Here is a 22,902-nt window from a genome sequence, read left to right as displayed (position 1 = left end):
AAAATAATTCATAATTGTATACAGAATTGTACACTAAAATACGCAGGTAGTTAAGATACCAGTTTGAAATGATTCATCGTGTAATTTATGTGCAAGGAAGTTGTATCAACCATTTTGGTAATGTTAAGGAGAAGCGTTTTTGTGTTTTACACATCGTCACCCTCATAATAAAATTGCTTATGTCATTCTTACATGCTTCTCATTTGCAATTTTGATTTTCTGAGTATAAACCCATAATTAATCAAATTTTCAAACGCATTCTACTTTACGTCGTATTGCTTGTATTTTTCAACATTTTTAGTGACAATTTTGTTGTAAAAATAGCAAAAATCATGGAATTTTTATTCTTGTGTATGAAATAGGTCAATAAATGCGTATCACGTGTTGCTCGAAAAATTGTATACAATAATGCCGAGTGTACTGAGATGTTGATGCGCCTATTGCACACCCCCTACGGGGCTCGTGCATTAGACATCTCAGTACCCGTGCATTATTTTGTACAATTTCACTCGCAACAAATGTTACTCATATATCAGCCTATAATTTACACAGACGTTAATCATGTTAATAGTCAGATGAAAACAAATTCGATCATAAGCAGCGTACCGGGACCACTAAGCCAAGGGGGGGTTGTCAAACTGTCCCGCTAACCCGCTACTAAAATAACGTTACTGGTGTAAATGCTCGCGAACTTAAGCGCGCAAAAGTTTAATTTTAATGCTGAAATGGCCCAAAATGCCAAAATGGTCGATGCGCGCTACAACTTTTGGTCAATTTAATAACAGTATTTCGAGCCGGGGGTCAACTTGCCCCTGCTGCCAGCGGTCGGTACGCCTCTGCAATTGACCGAGCACGGATGAGAACTGTTTTACTATCATTTGCAAAAGATAAATTTTCATAAACGTTATTCATTTGAAAAAAAGAGCGTATTTTAATTTTCGTAATGTACCACATACGGCCTCTTATTTTAAATAAGGATCGTTAAGTGTCAGAACAAGAAAGTCGTATGTACTACATGAGAGGTACGAGACTTTAATTTACATGATGATCGTAAATTGTTGCAAGAAAGTCGTATACGCATATTATAGACACCGGCAAATCTTGATCTCACAGTTGGCTAAATTGCAATGGAGATGCGACAATACATGTACCCGGGCAATATTTTATCAATTGAAAAGACGATCTCTTACCTCACAATTTGATTTACATAAGTTTGAGGACTGTGACACAGCCACACAAACTGCAAAAAGTAGGTATAGAGAAAGTCAGTATGCAAAAATCGTGTGTCACATCCCCTTATGCAGCCACCACATTGACTAGTAAATTGTCAAAGGTGCATCTTACTCATTATTTGTAACATAACGTGGTATTGCATAGAGCAGATTAGAGCTAGCTGTACATTCACCAAAAAGGCTTTTGTTTTAATTCACCTATAATGTCTGTTGTTGTTAAACAGCGATTAATGTTATTCATTGAATAAAAAAATTAATTGACTACGACAACACATCAGGGTATTACTTACATTATCTAAGAGACGAAATCAAAACTCGACCGGCGGTCAACCGTCGGTTCTTGACGGTTCCGTCCGGTTGTTATTGTTCTAAATAATAGAAACCGGACGGAACCGTTTGAGTTTTGATTTCATCCCTAAATTTATTTTCACCAAGGCAGCTTAAGTTAGTATATACATGATATATATCTATATCTTCTATATAACTAAATCCAACCCTTTAAAAGCAATGCAATCTATGTACACTTTTTATGTCCTGATAGGACATCATATAAACCAATCGTTTAAACTCTTTTATCTATTTTTTTTAAATTTCCAGTGACAACATTTTCCCCAAAATTATCTTAAACTGACACGTAGAAAAGTTCTTTATTTCCCTATACATTCTTGCCGTATAAAATAACAAAATCAAACAGCCTGCCTTGATGCAAACGGTTTAGCCTGACTAGTTACGAATTTTGCGTCGTTTATTCGATTGTGGTAGTGGCCGACAAGATGGATCGTCAACTGGAGTGTACTCATCACAATCTTCATCCTGAATACACTCGGTAACTCCAGTTGCCGCGAATATACCGTCCATTATGGAGCCGTTTGGAATACCGATGTATTCGTCAGCCGCATCTTCTGGTGCAAAGTACACACGGCCTACGGGAGCTCTTAGGCGCATTGCGGCATCTTTGGGGTTGGTTCCAATCGGCCAACTAGCGAAGGTTCCATACAGATTTTCATCGGTGGCAAAACGGGACATGTAGAATTCAGTGGGGTCTGGTACGTTGCTTTCTCCATACATGTTTCTTAGCACCTCGAGCACCTTGGAAAAAAGAACAATATACGGTTACAATTATAACAATGTTACAATTTCCAAAAGTTTAAACTGACTTTCAGCACAAAAATTCACTAACCTAAATTTTCGATGTGTGACACACACATCTTCATCAGAAGAAGTCCGAAGATGTTGTGATGGACTTGCCCTTTTGTTGACCATTGGTAACTTTTGGTCGAATGAGGGCCTTGTATAAGGTTGGCAATTCCAGTCCTTGATCGCGATTTAGTTCTGGCGATTTCTTCTTCATCTGGATGACCTCCCGCACTAAACGGGATTGCCAACCTTATATATACAACGCCCTCATTCGACCAAAAGTTGCCAATGGTCAACAAATGGGCAAATCTATCACAACATCTTAGGACTTCTTCTGATGAAGATGTGTAATTCAAGGTTAGTGAATTTTTGTGCTGAAACTTTTGGAAATTGTTTATTACCAGCACGTATGAACATTGCGTTATAATTACAAGAAAAAGGAATTACAGAAACGATATTTGTTATTGAGATATATAATAATACGGTCAATCTGTTTCTGAATTATAGACACACCGGACATCGGGAGGAGGGTCTTTACATTCATGAGTCACTACGCTTGCATGTCATACATAAATAACAACTTCAACATGTTCAATAGCTCGGTGCGGTGTCTGATTAAGTTGGAAAGGCAGGAAAATTTGCTAACGGTGCGGAGAGGAACAATCAGAAGTTCTATAACCAACTGGTACACATGACATATTTTTATCGCGGGGGTGTAGCTCTGCCGGCCAAGCTTTTCGTGACTATATGAATGTTCGTATGGTGACGCAATCGCATCACGTGGGATATCTGCCGATCCATATGCTTTGTGAAGTGTGTTTTGTTGATGTTTAGTACTGTTAGGGTTCAGTTACACATACAAAGGGGGATTTAAGGTGTTTTAATAACCCTAACGCCCTCGCTGCTTTTTGGCGAGGGGGAAGGAAAGAAGGAAGGAAGAAAGAAAGAAGAAGAAGAGAAAACTTTTTTTCTCGGGTGCGGTTTCGAACCACCGACCCCTCGGGTGCCAGACACGTCCACGGCCATGACTGTTCGCATAATGACGCATTCGCATCACGTGGGATACCTGCCGGTCCATATGCTTTGTGAAGTGTGGTTTTTTGATGTTTAATACAATGTTTTGCATCAGGTTTTCAAAAATGCTTTTTGAATGTTAGTCAAACGTTTTTATACCCTTTCATAAACATTTTCTGTAAAATGCTGTGCGTTTGCTGGGTAGCCCAACCGGGGTGCACCGCGGTTCATCGGTCTAAAGTCCAAATGGCCTGGTCCATTGGAACAGCTTTTCATCACATCACGCCTGCACTTAGGGGTCACAACCTCAAACTCCTCAAGAAGCAACTGAAGACAAGTATGAATATGAGGATGCACTTCTTCTCCCAGTGTGTAATGGCTGTGTGCTACAACCTTCCACACATCTATGGGGTACTAAGGCTTAAACCTATCCCATAAAAGTATAACTACATTATAAGTGTAAGCACATCACCTCAATGTCAATGTAAATGTTTATAATCGGGTTATCTCTTACCTCAGCTTGCACTTCTTCATCTGTCAAAAGTTCTGCCCGATAAGCCTCGTCTCCCACCAACCATCCAATTAGAATGTTATTCCCAGGGCGGTAGCCTTCAGCATCCAAATTCAAAAATGCCGGGTAGTACCCTTTCCGATCACTAGCGTGCAGGATGTATTCGGTATCGTCCCAGAACTTAGTGTCAAATTTCAAAAAGAAAGGCTCAATTGTCGCCATTTGATATCGACAGAACTGCTCCGACTTCCATGGAGGTAGAGGAGGTTCAAAGGTTACGCCACCATTTTGAATCACACCGACTGTGCTGGTTACTATGACATATTCACCAACATATTCATTGCCATCCTCTGTGAGCACTCTAACGTAGTCATCTTCGTCTGATTTTTGGTTGACGGAGACTGCACTCTGAAAGAAGACACGAAGCAATTCATTCAGGTCAAATCGCCTTTTCTATGCTTTCTGTTGCAAGCATATTGAGGCGTGACAATTAACCAACAGGTGGCGGCGGATGCGATATCGCCATTTTTGACGTCGCCATTGGATTAACACGTAATCATTAAATCTTCATAAATCTAAATGTGTTATGTGATGTCAAAGTAAAATCGTTGAGGGGCAACAAACAAGTATCTCACAGTAAATATGTCACGTGGTATATCAAAAAGAGACACTTTTGGGCAGGTTATCAATTATGAGTGTTTTACATATTATGGAGATACTTTGCTCCACAGCGCCGTTTTCCCCAATGAAATCGGACATTCCCAAGCGAAGATACTGAGTTCGTAAGTTATGGTATTACAAAGTTGGAAATTGAGATATCGGCCTTTAAAAATATTATTGACAATGTTGAGAGTAGGAATTGCCTTGAAAAATAATTTTGAGAAGGGAGAACTTTGAGAGGGTAGACAAAATGTGTTCTCTATTCACAGGGTCTTAAATTTTTCAAATCAACAAAATGTATATCAAATTCGTCAGACGATCGCCTATTGGCGTGAAACTCAGGTAACGACTCCTATTCCGTTTTGGGAATAGAGCACTCTATTTAGCCACGAATAAATGATGTTATATATATGGTCAATTCCAGCCAAAGCGGGACAAAATTCTCTCTGGGGGCCATTTTAAAAATGTTTTCCTTTTCAATTCTAGACTTTTCAAATGAGAAGATCATATCTAGTGAATCATCAGGTGGAAGTGCCATCGGATTGAAAAAATAACTTTTCTTGCTAGACCAAATAAAGTGTTAAATGCGCATATATGCATGTTACCCACGAATTTAAGCCTTTTTCACCTGTTGTACGCCATAAAATTTCACTTTCTTTAATATCTTTCAGTATTTTACGTGTGACCCATATACACTAGAAATCGGTGAAGACTTTGAACGTAAAATATAATTTTATTACATATATCTACAAAGAAATATTTTGGTTATTACAAATTTTAAGAAAGAACCAGATGTACAGGTAAGATTGTGTCAATTCTTCGAGCTCTTTGTGGCTGTCATTTAATATTACTGCATTAGTTCGAAAGATTAAAATAAATGCTTTATAGAAATATAAAGTTAGATTTTGTATCTCGTCGCAGGATGAGGATCTCGGATGGATTCGTGGGGTAACAGCGTCTGAAAATGAGCAAATTCCTATTTAATAAAAATAAAAATTACTTTTCCATATATCAATAATTTAGGCTATAATGGCACTAAAATTAATTTTAATCACAATACAAACTACATGGAATATTTAGAATTGATCATTATGGCATTTTGGGTATAAAATTTTTGAGAATAATGAAGTTGCCAAATTCAAATAGACATAGCAAACAGTTTTATATTATTATTTTAAGTAAAATCATTCCATATTTTCATGCTAGCAATATTCTATTAAATCGTGTTTGATGGTTCCTAGGAACTAAAACACTATCAAGACATGGTTAACTATAATTTAAGTAGGGATTCGTGGGTAACCAAAATGTTCGTGGGTAACACATATTTGAAGGTATGTATTGGTAAGCGGCAAAATAGAAAATTTTACAGAAGGTTGGAAATCATCATGTGGTTATTCTTCCATTGCGTTTCAATGATTCCCGTTTCTCTAACCAATTGCATACACACAAAAAGGGTAATTTAGGATAATCAATCAAAACCTCACGATACAGCTTCAGTATACCTGCAAGAGGACGCTATTAAACAGAACTGTTTTGGAACCTATTTCGCATGTTTTCAAAATGTTAAGATGAATAAGAAACATCTAATTTACGAGTAAATCCTTGGATTCATGGGTTAAGCCGAATTCGTGGGTAATGCTATAAGTATAGTACCGTTTGGGGTTTGCGTTTCTTAGGTGCATAAACTATAAGTACTGTAAAAATTATAGCATACCCATGGCTTGAATATGTGCTGATTTAGATTTAAAATAAATATTCTCCTTGTTTTTCAAGGTTATAATCTATTCGGGATTCGTGGGTATCAAAAGTTTAAACCGTCGTAGATTTTTTTAAAGCGTATTTATACGATTTACAATTTTAAGCGCTTGTCAAACTAAATTCAATGTCCAAGGTCATTAAATGTTAAATTAAGTTATGGCAATTATATTTGCTGGACTCGTGGATACCATTTGATACGTGGGTAACGTCAAATTTGATTTTGTGGAATTTTATGGGTAAAATGTATTTGTATAAAATAATCACTTGGACCTCAGAATTATAGTACGAAACTTCGTCATATTCACTTAACATTTTTCAGAACGATCATTTTCTTTTTGATACGTGGGTAACAAAATTATTAGCCAAATTGACTTAATGGCCGCTAGAGTCCACAAACTTTGATGGAACTCAATCGTTTTACATATGATGAGAGATCATGCAAACTTCTTTCTAACGGTAATAATTTCATTTTGATTGAAGTACATTCAATGACATATATGGTGCTTTATCTTTGAATTCGTGGATAACGCCAATTCATTTAAGCCATCATAACTTGTCCCCTGGTATGATTTGCTAGTAAAGGCTTATATGCTGAAAGAGAGCACATTGGACGTGACATGATATGCTCCATCAATAACGTGATTTCCTTTATTAATGACATTTTAAAGTGGAAAGTTAACATAAAGAGAATTTTGTCCCGCTTTCGCTGAAATTAATATATTGTATACTTACCGCATTCCAGATGATTTTGTCCTCGCTTATCAATGCTTCTAGCGGGGAGAGTGCGTGTCCAAGGGTTTTATCATCAATAATAAAGTACTCATCAGGGAAAAGATCTTCTTGACGATACGACTGTATTGTTGACACGTCGCGAGGAGAGAGGCCTTCATAAAAATCCAAGTTAAACCATTCCATAACCTTGTCAACAGCTGATACACCGATCCACCCACCGCGTGCAAGGGTTGCCTTGTATGATAAATCTGGACGTCGTTCTTTGTCGATATCATCAGTTACTTGCTCTAAGCCTTCATCAAGGGCATCAAAATATGCCGATTCTCTCTTCTTAGCTTCTGCCGTAACGTTTTCCCCATCATCGTTGTAAACAGTGTACGAGTCATAATTCGTTTGAGTATAAGCAATGTCTAATTCTTCTAATATGCCCTTAACTGGTGTAAAGCCCCACATGGTTGCAGGGGTGAAATTAAGCCCGCCGAATTCAAGAGGCTCTAGGACCCCACGAAGTTGTTCATCATCTTCCAATATAAGGAAATCGTCGATGCCGTTTTCAACTAACGTGGCAGCTGCTTGAATGCCTGCAGGACCACCTCCAATGATTAACACTTGGGCATCTGGTGTGGCTGTACAACCAGTAAGAAAGTATGCACTGAGTGCAGTGAAAAGTAACCAACGCAAAAGCATCGTGTGTCTAGCCAGGGATCCCTGCTTTTACGCTACAATATATATAATACCAACAGAACTAGCAGACCAGGATCCGTATCCTTTCTTTCTTGTGCCTCGGACAATTATGAATCTTTGGCGATATAGCTACGTCTGACCTGGACACACATGTCTTTATCATTCAATCTCAAATATTTCTGTTACACTTGAACAAATCGACTGCTCAGTGCTAGAAGTGGGTAAGTGCAATAACTGTCATGTGTATCTGCCATTGTGTTTAAATTGACAAGTGTTTACAGGGCAGCTATTGCACTTACCTACTTCTGGCACTTAGCAGCAATCGAAAAGTTATCTTATTGAAAGAATCGAATCACTTTAGTTTGCAGATGACCTCTGATAATAATATGAACAGACGAAAAAATACAATTCAATAACTTCATTTGAATCTTTGATTTTGCAATTAGTTTTATTCAGTTCAATAACACGTGCCCTATTTCAGACAATGGTCGAGGTCCAATGCTCTTTTATCTTTTCCGAAAGCTCCGAGATAATTGGGAATCTATTAATTTTTCGTCAAGGTCCCGCGCCAATACACTTCGGCCATTGCCGGGGCCAATGCCAACAAAAACAACTCGAAAGCGAGGTTGTCGGGTACTTTGTCCGTAATGGGATCAAAGCAAACACACTGTATCTAGTACGATGCTATTCACTCTGCTATTCACTTGCAATAACGGCTTTTCATTTTGAGAAGCATTGAAGGTCCATTCAGTGATTTGTTCATTCAAACGATCGTAAAATTCATCAAATTTCAAATTTTGGAACCTTTGCTATTGTCATAGATTTGCTGATTGAGTTAACTTGAAATTCCCCTGGACAAGGAACTTATTGTCTCGTTGTATGATAAACCCGTACGAAACTCGGGGAGCCGATCCTGGTTGCGAAAATTATATGTGGAATGTTTTAAAGTCCCTGAGTTGTTGGGCTGCAAAGTCCCTGAGTTGTTGTTAAATGTTTTATGAAATGATGTGAGCCGTAGTGGTGAGCGACAACCTGTAAAGTGTGCTGAGGCTTGTGGATCAACGTCTAGGCGTTGTACCTGTGCGTAGCGCATATAAATCACTTCGCTTTTTTTTTTTTAACATAGCCTGCTTGTGGTTCAGCCAAAAGCTGTATATTCAAGACATGGCATTTTACATGATTCTGTCATTTATAAACTGACAGTATATAAATTAGCTACATGTATTTGAATGGGTCTTCAACTTGGCCAAGTTATGCATTTCAAAAATACGAAATAATAATTTGAATGACTTATCCTTCACTTTTAAGCAATTTATAAACAATGTTAATTTTTTTACACTTTCGCTGGGATCACTGAATGGAATAATCACTTGACTGATCTTGACGTTTTCGGTGACCATCGACGCCAAAATACAAGGTCATTTTTTAATCACCTTAAGTGGTGGGGTATGAACGTTTGGACAGTATTTATTGTGAGACATTAGAGCACATCAGACATATCGAATTGCATTCTGAATACGAAGAATGTCCTTCTAATATCAAATAATTTTGATTTTTTGAAACTTTATAAATCTGATGATTTATTCTTAAAGTGTATGTAGGTGGGATGAAAAGCCGATGATCAATTGAAAATTTTGACCTTTCGTATTGAAGATATGGATTTTTTCCCAAAACAGCAAAAAAAATAAGTCTTTTTGGGAAAAAAATTTCATATCTTCAATATAAAAGGTAAAAATTTTCACTGTTATTATATCAAAAATATGAAAAATATCAAATTTTAATAATTGTCATTAAATTTGTATTATTTCGTGAATTTAAAAAATAAAAATTATTTGATATCAGAAAGAGATTTCTATTCAGAATGCAATTCGATATGTCTGATGTGCTCTCATGTCCCACAAAAAATACTGTCGCAACGCTCAAAACGCTCATTCCAAATCCCTTAATGGGGTACTACACCCCTAGCCAATTTGTTGCTTATTTTTGCGTTTTTCTCAAAAATTATAGCGCATTGATGACAACTTGTGGAATTTCAATCACATATTGATCTTTTTCCTCCCAGTTAAGGAGCGTTCACAAACACTTGGTAGGGGGCCTGTCCGGGGGCCTGATGCAAAAAGGCGGCCCTTAAAATGTATGACCCTTCTAGGGGGGCTAAAAAAATGACCAATGCTTTTCTATGGGGTTGACCCATAATTTTCATGTTAAAAAGTGGGGCTCTGATATTTTTGAGATCTCTTAAGGGGTGGGGTATGAACGTTTGGACAGTATTTATTTTGGGACATTAGAGCACATCAGACATATCGAATTGCATTCTGAATAAGAAGAATGTCATTCTGGTATCAAATAATTTTGATTTTTTGAAATTTGCAATTTAATACACATTTTATGGCAAATCATTAAAAATTGATATTTTTGATATTTAACAGTACTTGAAGTAAACTTTATAAATCTGATGATTTATACTGAAAGTGTATGTAGGAGGGATGAAAAGCCGACGATCAATTGAAAATTTTGACCTTTCGTACTGAAGATATGAATTTTTTTTCCAAAACACCAAAAAAAATTAAGTCTTTTTGGGAAAAAAATCCATATCTTCAATATGAAAGGTCAAACTTTTCAATTGGTCGCCGGATTTTCTTCCCAGCTACATACACTTTAAGCATATATAGAAAAATTTACTTCGAGGACTGTTATATATCAAAAAAAATTATAATTTGTCATAAAATTTGTATTATATTGTGATTTTCAAAAATGAAAATTATTTGATATCAGAAAGACATGCTTCGTATTCAGAATGCAATTCGATAGGTCTGAGGTGCTCTCATGTCCCACCAAAAAAAAACTGTCGAAACGCAATAAACGCTCATTTTAGATCCCTTAAGGGGGGCGAAAAATTTTCGCGATGAAATTTTTTTGCATCAGGCCCCCTAACAAGTCTTTGTGAACGGTCCCTTAGAATTTTCAATACCCAGGACATGCTGAAATGCATTTGCACAGTACGCTAGCTGTAGACACTTTTTCTGAAATCTCGAGGAATAATATGTGTATGTCGTTGATGTTGAAAGTCTCGTTCTGCTTTTCGACAAGATATTTTGTTTGCGCTCAACACGGTCTGTATTAAAAGAAGATGAGCATTTTCATATCTTTTGATACTTAATTTAGGTCAGGGGCAAAGAGGATTATCACCACATCACCGCAATGGATGCACCATGCTTTTGTAAAACACCCTACTGGTTCCCGATGAATGCAAGCTCCCATTTTCACGAAGGAGGGCATTACAGTAGCAATATCAAGGGGGCTCTAAGGCCTCGTATCCATAGGCTGTTCCCTTGTGGCGTGTGCCCTTGTTCCGTGTTTACTTTTTCCCATGTGACCTGCCACACAGACAACGAACCTTTGTTTTGCTTAGTGGCCGCTACGGTTTGTTGTCTGTGTGGCAGGTCACATGGGAAAAAGTAAACACGGAACAAGGGCACACGCCACAAGGAACAGCCTATGGATCTGAACCTTAGGTTTTGGGAGATATTTATGAGTTACTGAGGGTCCCATGTACTCATTAAATAAATGTCCGAAAATTAAGGGATCTAAAATGAGCGTTTATTGCGTTTCGACAGTATTTTTGTGGTACATGAGAGCACCTCAGAACTATCGAATTGCATTCTGAATACGAAGCATGTCTTTCTGATATCAAATAATTTTCATTTTTGAAAATCACAATATAATACAAATTTTATGACAAATTATAAAAATTTGATATTTTTCAAATTTTTGATATATAGCAGTCCTCGAAGTTAATTATATAAATCTAATGATATATTCTTAAAGTGTATGTAGCAGGGAGGAAAAGCCGACGGTCAATTGACAATTTTGACCTTTCATATTGAAAATATGGATTTTTTTCCCAAAAAGACCTAATTTTTTTTGGAAAAAAAAAAAAAAAATCCATATCTTCAATACAAAAAGTCAAAATTTTCAATTGATCGTCGGCTTTTCATCCACCTACATACACTTTAAGTATAAATCATCAGATTTATAAAGTTTACTTCAAGTACTGTTAAATATCAAAAATATCAATTTTAATGATTTGCCATAAAATGTGTATTAAATTGCGAATTTCAAAAATCAAAATTATTTGATATCAGAATGACATTCTTCGTATTCAGAATGCAATTCGATATGTCTGATGTGCTTTAATATCCTACAATAAATACTGTCCAAACGTTCATACCACAGCCCTTAAATGAAAACAATTTTGACACGGAGATCAACATAGCTTCTCTTTTGATGCTCACTGATATGTATGTAGACCTTACACTTCTGCACGTAAATTTCGGAAACCTACTGTATCATAGCATTACAAAAGGGTAGTTCCTGATAATCCATTAGAGTGTGAAATTGGTTATTTGCACATGAAATAACATATTCAGATCTCACAGATTCCCATAGAGATATGTGCTAAATTTGCCTTAAGAAAATGTCATTTTTTCTTCACAGGAGCGACTCAGTTTTAAGCGACAGCTATGATGGTTGAAATCAGCACTTGCCTGATCCCTCTGGCTTGGAAAAAATATAGGTTGACCGTCATTATTTTTTACGACTGGCCCTCGAAGTCTACGATGTCCGGAAATTGCCTATTTTACAGGCAAAACCATGCCAGTGTTTCTGTAAAGAAAAGGCTGCTTAAAATCATTAAAAGCTATTCGATCTCTCTCATCTGTGGTACACTTGCAGGAATTAATATTACTAATCATGACCAATCCAAATTTGGCTAAATTTATGCAAAATTTCTGCTCATTTTAATGCTTAAATTGAGAAGTGAAATTAAGGTCGCACAACCATATAATTCTGTTTGGTGGTGTGAAATCTTATAGTTATTCCTGACGCATGTGTATAAAAGATATGTCATGGTTTGTTCTGGCTGAAAACGGTCAAATTCCAAATAAGTGGCATGCACAGCACATGGTGTATTCTGGGATGCTGTGAAAATGTTCTTTGGGTCAGGGGTACTTGATTCAGGTCATCCGGCCTTCTGGCTGCCTCATTGAAAAAAAAACCGAATAAACTGCGACAACTCATCTGGCATTTTCAAATTAATTTAATTTTTAGCTTAGATTTTAACAGTATCTGTACGCTATAACTCAAGCATTTTGATAAGCCTTTTTGAACTATGTGACCCGGCAGCACAAATGAGCCGTAAATTCCCTAAATTGTATTCTGAGTTACGGTGTAAAATGTGTACGAAGGTCGTATTCATCGGTAACTTAAGCTGGCCCGACATCTGTCTCATTTTGATAGTCAAAACTAATCAATAATCCTATTGGAACCAGTTGGTTCTGAAATATTTGGGAAAATAACCTGGTGAGTGCAGTTGAAAATTTTAATCTTTTTACTTCTTAATAATCCTATTGTTGAATTGGATAATAAGCTTCTACCTTAGATGGCTATAGAACTTTTAATAGCTCTGGTCTTTGTTTGCTTTTGCTAAACCTCGTACAGGTATGCATTACCAACAATTAACAATGAGAGAACTTTCTTAAACCTCGTTAACTTCGGGATGATTTGAAATGACCGCCAATTATGACTGTTTGATATTTATTGCCAGCAATGTGGAAAAAGAGACACATGTAAAACGTAAAAGCTATAATTTTGTTGAAGGAGCAAAGTTTAACAAACCATAACCCGCTTCTGGATATCGTTTGAAGTCAAATGATATACCAATTTAAATTTTATGATGTTTATTTTTTAAACACGAAATAAAACAAAATTGACCGGGGGAGGAATTTACGGCTCATTCGCCGTGAACGGTCACATATGGTTGGCACAAAAGCAGAGGGCGTACTTTAAAGTGAGTAATCTTTTGTCAACTGAGAAGCATACTAAAAATTATTCACTTCAAAGAACGCCCTCTCCTTTTGTGGCCGCCATATTTCAAAAAGGCTAATGCCATACACCCTACAACCTTTTAAACTCAATGCAAATTATATACATTTTTTTATATTAAATCCATAATGTACGATCTTATAATATGATATTGGGGTGGTTTTTTTTCAAACCTGATTTTTTAGCATATAAGTAATGTTTACACATATCCCAACTTGCACCTAAATGCAATCAGCCAAATTTGTTGTGTTTGTAAGTCAACAGAGCAAAGTTCGATATAATGAAGTCATAATTCGAAGAATTTATAGGAGTTTATGTCCGCCTATAAAACAGCCAACATAACCATCAGGATTTCTTTAACTTGACCTTGTTATTTCAGCTAAAAATGGACAGAAACCTTTCCCGATAATTATTACTAGTATTATTTCAGCATTTTGAGTTTTGAGTATAATAATAACAAATTCAGGTGGTGGATGACATGATCGAGCCGGCAACTTGTGAAACCGCCCGGCCGTATGGCATTTTCAATATACTTGGTAAGTTTTGTGGGGTTCATTATCGAACCCCAACGGTTTTAACTTGTATTTATATTATTTATCAACATAGGCCTATTTGTTTGTGATATTTCAAGCGTTTTAAAATTTCAAAATAATCCCATTCAATTACACGGTTGACGATGAAAATTTACTGAATTTAGGGACTGCACGTCATACACCACCTGAACAAATTCAAACTATGAAGGAAGTCGTACATTAAGGCTTTAACAAATTCTTTAAAACCCTTATATTTAATTTTATAAAATGATTAGTGACCACATTTTCACCGAAATGATCTTAAACTGAAACGTAGTATAGATTTCTCTACATATCTTGACGTATGAAAATCCAAAATCATAATACAGCCTGCCGTGATGACCGAATTGACAGTGGATCTGCCTGATATAAACGGTTTAGCCCTGACTAGTTACGGTTCTTGCGTTGTTTATTCGATCGTGGTGGTGGCCGACAAGATGGATCGTCAACTGGAGTGTACTCTACACAATCTCCATATTGAATACACAAAATAACTCCAGCTGCCGTAGCGTAACCGTTATTTAAGGAGCCGGTTGCAAAACCGGTGTACCCGTCTTCGTCACCGGCATCTTCTGGAGCAAAGTATACACGGCCTACGTGAGCTCCTAGACGCCTTGGGGCATCTTTGGGGTTGGTTCCAATCGGCCAAGTAGAGAAGGTTCCGTACAGGTTTTTATCGGTGGCAAAACGGGACATGTAGAATTCGGTTGGGTCTGGTACGTTGCTTTCTCCATATACAGCCTGTCTCAAAAAAAATTGTGCAAGTGAAAAGCGCCCTCTATGGCAATTAGAGAATACCGTTGTGACATAATGCTTACATCAACGTGACGGGCGCAGTCCTAGCTCTCAAATGCCGTTTGTTCTGTTCAATTTGCTTGTTCCAATTTCGAGATATGTTTAATTAACAACGAAAGGGTAAAATCACTATTGTGCCACTTTTACTAGGGAAGAGAGCTGTACATGTAAATCAATGATAGCTGATGCTGATGCGTCTATTGCACTCCTCCTTTCGGGGCGCATGCATTAGACGCATCAACATCGCGTGCATTATATTGTCTAATATCTCTCCCAACAAGTAATACGCGTTCATTAACCTATAACATGTGTATAAGTGTGCAATATTTGTTTGTCTTTTAACATGTCTTAAGCGACTAAGAGAACAGCATTTACCATGATAAAATCATGATAAAATCACTGACATGCACATGTATTTATTTTTTACAGCAGAATGTGAAAAATTTATTTATCTTTTAATATCTTTTAAGTGGAAAAAGAGACACCTGCATCATGATAAAACAGTAAAAACAGTCAAAAATATTTTGTATTGTGTTATTGATGCATTCTTTTGATTTCACGAAGGAACTCTTGATAAACTTGATGCTATCACTGTTGCATGTAAAGCCCTCTTCCCTAGTAAAAGTGGCACAATCGTGATTTTACCATTTCGTCTTTAACTAAACATATCTCGAGATTAAAACAAGCAAACTGAACAGAACAAACGGTATTTCAGAGCTAAGACTACGCCCGTGACGTTGATTTAAGCATTATGTCACAACGGTATTTTCTAATTGCCAGAGAGGGCGCTTTTTACTTGCACAATTTTTTTTGAGACAGGCTGTATGTTTCTCAAAACCTCGAGCACCTTGAAAAAAAGAACAATAAAGGGGTTAAAATTACAAAAATAACACCAGGTCTCAAAGAAAAGCATCCGCTTCAGAAATTCATAAATCAGCCATCGCAGAACATGTTGCTCACAAAAATCACGTCATTGGGGGGATTGATCAAGAATCCGACAAAACTACACGTTGGCTGAAGAAAGCTATCTGGATCAGAAATAGGGGAAAGACACCTGAATAAGGACGAGGGGGGCCTATGACCAGGTCATAAATACTCGGCAACAAGAAAGTTTGGTGACGTCATCAAAACCAGTGTTGCCGGTTCTAAAAACATCTAGAAACACCAGTACCAGAGTGAACAAGATTCCTGAAAGGAAAGGAAATATTTCTGAGTGAGTAGTATCATTTTAATTGGATCTGAAAAAGAACCTTTATCAATCAAATTTACCATCAATGTATTAAGGGATCTGAAATGAGCGTTTCGACAGTATTTTTGGTGGGACATAAGAGCACATCAGACATATCGAATGGCATTCTGAATACGAAGAATGTCTTTCTGATATCAAATAATTTTCATTTTTTGAAATTCACGATATAATACAAATTTTATGACAAATTATTAAAATTAGTAAAAAAGTACATTTTATAAATCTAATGATATATTCTTAAAGTGTATGTAGCTGAGAGGAAAAGCCGACGATCAATTGAAAATTTTGACCTTTCATATTGAAGATATGGATTTTTTCCCAAAAGACCTAATTTTTGTTGGTGTTTTGGGGAAAAATCCATATCTTCAATACGAAAGGTCAAAATTTTCAATTGATCGTCGGCTTTTCATCCCACCTACATACACTTTAAGTATAAATCATCAGATTCAGAAAGTTAATACTTCGAGTACTGTTAAATATCAAAAATATCAATTTTTAATCATTTGCCATAAAATGTGTATTATATCGTGAATTTCAAAAATCAAAATTATTTGATATCAGAAGAACATTCTTCGTATTCAGAATGCGATTCGATATGTCTGATGTGCTCTAATGTCCCACAATAAATACTGTCCAAACGTTCACAACCCCAGCCTTTAATGCCATAATGTGTTATTTGCGTAAAGAATAGATTCCTATTTAGATGTTACTATTTAATGATAGCTACTGATCACATTGTCCCCTTTAATTTCGAGCCAAACAAAAGAGGTAACACGAAGAAATATCATTCCAGTGCCTAGAATTCATGCATTAGCTCGCCGATCGTATTATGACATGATTATATTGGCGGAGCGGCACGCAGCTGGGATGTATAAACAAGAAGTAAGACGTATGGCGATATGCACAGTTTATACGTCAAAACTTAAAGCGATATGCACACAGTTTATACGTCACTGATTCAATGAATCAATGATATACATGTACACAGTGTGCTAGCCATCACTTGATCGGTGGACTCTGTAATTAAAGCATTTCAGGCTTAGACTTTCACGTGGTATTCTAGTACACCATTGGGCAATATAATCATGCAAAAAGTAGACATTCAAGAAAAATTGAGGGCGTCGCTGTGGAGCAAATCATGCACGGCTTTAAGTATAACTATTTCTTACCTCAGCTTGCACTTCTTCATCTGACAAAAGTTCTGCCCGATAAGCCTCGTCTCCAACCAGCCATCCAATCAGAATGTTATTTCCGGGACGGTAGCCTTCAGCATCCAAATTCAAAAATGCCGGGTAGTACCCTTTACGATCACTAGCGTGCAGGATGTATTCAGTGTCGTCCCAGAATTTAGTGTCAAATTTCAGAAAGAAAGGCTCAAGAATCGCCATTTGATATCGGCAGAACTGCTCAGTCTTCCATGGGGGTAGAGGAGGTTCAAAAGTCAAGCCACCATTTTGAATCACACCGACTGTGCTGGTTACTATGACATATTCACCAACATATTCATTGCCATCTTCTGTGGACACTCTAACGTAGTCATCTTCATCTGATTTTTGGTTGACGGAGACTGCTCGCTGAAAGGAGACACAAAAGAAATTATTGAATCAAAATCGCCTTTTCCTTGCTTTTCAAAGTAAAACACATATTTCAGCCCTCCGTCCGCCTGTATCCGTATTTAAAATCATGTTTATCTCCCAACCTATTATTCAAATTGTGCCACGTGTCCCATCCCTTTATTTTTAGGACGCGAGACCCACGGGCTGGGAACCCTGTACCCGCATATTTCTTAGTCAATATACTATAAGTAAGTACCGTAATTGTGTTTGTTTAACCGGTCACCGATAGTGAGGATTTGCAACTAATGGAGTCCCAATATAATAATGGCCCACAGGGTCCCACAGAGCCCCACAGAGCAATAAAAAACAACTGTGCGGATTTCTGGTTGTCCAATGAATTCATACTGTTTATTTATGTACAGTAAGTTTGTAACACTTGGCCCCAGGGGGGCATTCAAAGAGCCTTTTGTTTCAAAAGCTCCTCCCACATTCAAACCTGGTACATTACAAGTGCATTCAGCTGTGACAAATGCTAATTGCTGACAAAGTTCAGGAAATATCACCTTAAACCCCAATAAATATGATATTAACAGAACAATGTTGCATAAAGTCAGAAATTGTGTCCCCCCACAAAGCTCGTGATTCAGCCTCACTAAATCCCCCCCCCCCCATTTTAGCCAAATGCACTACATTATGAGCACTAAAATGTAAACTCGTGGAAAGCACATTTCTATCAATTTGACACATTCTCCCGACACACCCCAATAAATATTTAACCCGTACGTTTTATGCAGACCCCTTTCAGATTAGTCTTGGTACTTCGGGAAGAAATGTCAAGTCTGTATTTTGGCAAAGTAATATGCAACCACTTGATGACTTTAAAGTGGAAAATTACATGAACATATCCATGTCTGCATGTACGTGTGTATATATAAATTTATATATAGGGGAGACCGGGGTAAGTCCGCCCATTATACACTTACCGCATTCAAAATGATTTTGTCCTCGCTTATCAACGCTTCTTGAGGGGAGAGTATATGTCCAAGGGTTCTATCATCAAGAATAAAGAACTCATCAATGGACAGATTTTCATCTTTTTTTTGACGATATGACTGTATTGTTGAAATATCTCGAGGAGAGAGTCCTTCATAAAAATCCAGATTGTACCATTCCATAACCTTTTCGACAGCTGATGCACCGATCCACCCACCGCGTGCAAGGGTTGCCTTGTATGATAAATCAGGACGTCGATCTTTGTCGATATCATCGGTTACTTGATCTAAACCTTTTTTAAGGGCATCAAAAAATACCGATTCTCTTTCCTTAGCTTCTGCCGTAACATTTTCCCCATCATCGTTGTAAACTGTATACGAGTCATAATTCGTTTGAGTATAAGTAAGACCTAGTTCGTCAATATGTTCCTGAGATGTGAATGCCCACAAGCTTCCAGGGGCGAAGGTAAGCCCACCGAATTCAACAGGTTCTAGATATCCACGAAGTTGTTCACCATCTTCCAATATAAGGAAATCGTCGACGCCGTATTCTACTAGCTTGGCAGCTGCTTCAATGCCAGCAGGACCACCTCCAATGATTAACACTTGGGCATCTGGTGTGGCTCCCGGGGGGGGGGGGGCACTCCCACTTTGGAGGTGACGCGTAGGTAGGGCTGTTAAGCCCCCCTTTTTCAGCGTCGCTCTCACCCAAAGACCCCATATTTTTTACGAACACATGTTCTGTCACCCAAAGACCCCTTATTTTTCCATTTGATCTGTCACCCAAAGACCCTTACTTTTCAATTTGAACAGCAACTTTCATTTATCACTGATTTTGTTACCTATTTTTGAAAAAACTAAGAAATTTGAAGCCTTTTTAAAAATTCGATTTTCGATTTTTGACGCTGTTTTTTGTCATTTTCTCACCCAATGACCCCATATTTTTTACATTTTGCTCTCACTGAATGCCAAAAATCATGCTCTCACCCAATGACCCCATATTTTTACATTTTGCTCTCACCGAATGCCCCTTAGTGCGAAAGTGCCAGCCCTACACCTATATCCATTTCATATTGAAGTGCCCCCGGGGTGTGGCTGTACTGCCAGTAACCTAAAACTAATCAGGAATATATGCGTTATGTCATTGCCCTGAACTAATCAACAAAAACAGCCAGTCTTGAAAAAAATGATAATTTCCCGGGAAGCAAGCTAAATTTCCCAGAATTCATAGCATGTTTTTATATACAAAAAAGACCCAATTTTCCTCCAAATACCAGAATTTCCCAACAAACTGCAGCATTTCATGGGAAGGTGCTTCCCAAATTCACCCACTTTTTCGAAAAAAAGTTTCAACTCAAATTGTGAAGCAATGTTTTATTCAGTTATATTTTCATTGCCTTGTTACAAAACATACGCGGTAAAACACAAGATAATAGTACGTGACGTAGCCAAGGGGGACTTCTTGCCCCCTCTTCTTGCCCCCACCCCCGCGTGGGATGATGGCTGCCCTGATATTTACGATTTTTAGGCTTTTTGTGCATTTTAGGCCATTTTCGTTCAAGTTTTCCCACTTTGAAACTGGCCTCCCCCTTTCGCCCACCCTCTGAAAAAGTACTGGCTACGCCACTGTCCAACATTGAACATGTTGAGTCGATCGTGCATGGTCAGCTGCTGGATGGATGGGCAACCAACAACTTTTTGTAGGTAATAAATAAAGGATCTCACGGAGCAAAAATACGCCAGAGAGTGTTCCTATTGCTTTTCAAAATAAAAATATCGATGTGAATTGCTCAATTCAACACACCTAGCATATTTACAACTGAATTTCGGTGGTAATTTGCAATTTTATCAATAAAAACAAAACAACAAATTATCAGGCCCCATGTTCATGGGGGAAATGGTAAATCACACATTTAGCATTATTTCTCCTCATTTATCACAATTTTGCAGAATTCAGCAGCCTGTTTTAACAGATTTTGTCGTTATTTTAGGAAATCTGGCTGTTTTTGTGTGATCTGCCATTTTCCCCCATGTGACATGGGGCCTTATATCTCAGATTATTTGTGATATGTTCATATAGTGTTGCATATCAATGGATAGCTACTTTATTCTCCTTTACAATGACACCACATTTGAAACAATCCTTCTTTTCATGGCTGAGTACGCGTCTTGTGAATGTAGTGAGGTCTCAAACAGAATGTGCCAATTGACCATTATTCTGAGCTCTAACAACACCAGTCAGTAACCTCAATAGTGGGTGGAAAACTATACGCAGCCACAACAGCCAGGTACCTACTCCTCATGCTGCCCATCAGCCTGGTCACAGGTTGCTGTGGTTGCTGCATTCCAATCTTCAACCAGAATTCGTCGCAGGTCATTCAATGTGGTTGCAACGGGCTACTCTGGCATGCACAGCACGACCAACATGACCAAGCTGGTCCCACAAGTGTTCAATCGGGTTGAGGTCTGAGCTGATAGCAGGCCATTCCATGCTCTCTACTCCCATATTCTGTAGGTAGTCGTTGACCATTGTTGACTACCCTGGCTCTGTAGGGGCGAGCGATGTCATCTTTGAGGATTGCATTAGGTCCCAGATTATAAAGATATGGTATTGCAGCTTGCTGCACAGAATGGTCAATTTGGCACATTTTGTTTGAGACCCCACTACATTCACAAGACGTGTACTCTCAGGCGTGAAAAAGGTGATTGTTTCAAATATGGTGTTATTGTAAAGGGGAATAAAATAGATATCCATTGATATGCAACACGACATGAACATGTCACAAATAATCTAAGATACAGATGCTTGAAAAAACTTTCCCGACTTTTGTTGAGGAGTTGATATTGTTAAGTATTAAGAGTTTCTTTTCAAAACATTTTCCGGGTTTTGTTTTGTTTTGCCCGTATCAAAATGTTTAATTTAATTCATAACCCCACTTAACGGGTTGTGTAACGTCTGGTCAATCTTCAATCTTTTGTCAAACTTGTGGATTTCAATTTCAATCGATAAGATTGAAAAATGGTAATCTAATTCAGATTAGGTCAATTATAATCTATAAGATTAATTTTTCATCTGAAATTGGATCTGTTTCTCATCGCAATTTAATAGATTAACTTTTTAATTTTAGGAATTTAGAGTTATATACAGGCAGTGCCATAGATAATAACGCAAGTAAGGCTGCTCAGACAAAATGGCGAATTATTGTATAAGTAATTGAAAATGTTTTGCACGCCTTTCAGAAAGGTTTAATGGCTCAAATTCGACATTTTTCTCCCTTTGCAAATTCAACACAGTGCCACGCATGATAAACCTAATGAAGTAAGTTTAGCGCTCTGCGAGGGAGGGGAACAACTTAAAACTATAGGCCTACCAGGTACATAATTAGTTATCATTATTTTGCATTTTTGTATGGTATTTTACACCAAGCTTTGTGGTTCGAGAACTGCGGTTGCTAAAATTAAAACTCAAAATTAATGGTTTATAAATGTATTGTTTATTTGATCAATTTTCAATACTTTCAACAGCCGATTCAGCAAAAATGCAAATTTCATATGTTATTCCACATGGATTCAAAGCCCGGGGGGGGCACTTCAATTTGAAATGGATATAGGTGTATGGCTGGCGCTTTCGCACTAAGGGGCATTCGGTGAGAGCAACATGTAAAAAATATGGGGTCATTGGGTGAGAGCATGATTTTTGGCATTCGGTGAGAGCAAAATGTAAAAAATATGGGGTCATTGGGTGAGAACATGACCTTTTTTTTAAATGGAATCTTTGGGTGAGAACCAAAACAGCGCCACAAAAACCTCGAAAATCGAATTTCTAGTTCTAAATGGCTTCAAATTTCTTTATTTTTTCAAAATAAGTAACAAAATCAGTGATAAATGAAAGTTGCTGTTCAAATTGAACTTGTAAGGGTCTTTGGGTGACAGATCAAATGGAAAAATAGGGGTCTTCGGGTGACAGAGCGCGGAGCGAGCATGTGTTCGTAAAAAATATGGGGTCTTTGGGTGACAGCGATGCTGAAAAAGGGGTCTTAACAGCCCTACATACGCGTCACCTCCAAAGTTGGAGTGCCCCCCGGATTCAAAGACTCTCTATGGTTTCTGCGGATTGGACCGACGTA

At 37.6% G+C, this 22,902-nt stretch overlaps 1 protein-coding gene across 1 annotated transcript; it reads right to left on the bottom strand.

Annotated features, from left to right (window-relative positions):
• Positions 1 to 1,841: 1,841 nt before the first annotated feature.
• LOC140171024 (uncharacterized) lies at positions 1,842 to 21,153 on the bottom strand. The gene is made up of 4 exons (XM_072194206.1): positions 21,072 to 21,153; positions 18,767 to 19,398; positions 17,397 to 17,801; positions 1,842 to 2,321 (listed from the first exon to the last, which is right to left on the bottom strand). The coding sequence occupies exons 1-4, from the start codon at positions 21,151 to 21,153 to the stop codon at positions 1,956 to 1,958; spliced, it is 1,485 nt and encodes a 494-aa protein (XP_072050307.1). The 3' UTR covers positions 1,842 to 1,955.
• Positions 21,154 to 22,902: the final 1,749 nt, after the last annotated feature.

Source organism: Amphiura filiformis, chromosome 15, assembly GCF_039555335.1.
Source record: "Amphiura filiformis chromosome 15, Afil_fr2py, whole genome shotgun sequence".
Classification (NCBI taxonomy): Eukaryota; Metazoa; Echinodermata; class Ophiuroidea; order Amphilepidida; family Amphiuridae; genus Amphiura; species Amphiura filiformis.
This window is presented reverse-complemented; position numbering and strand designations above follow the sequence as displayed.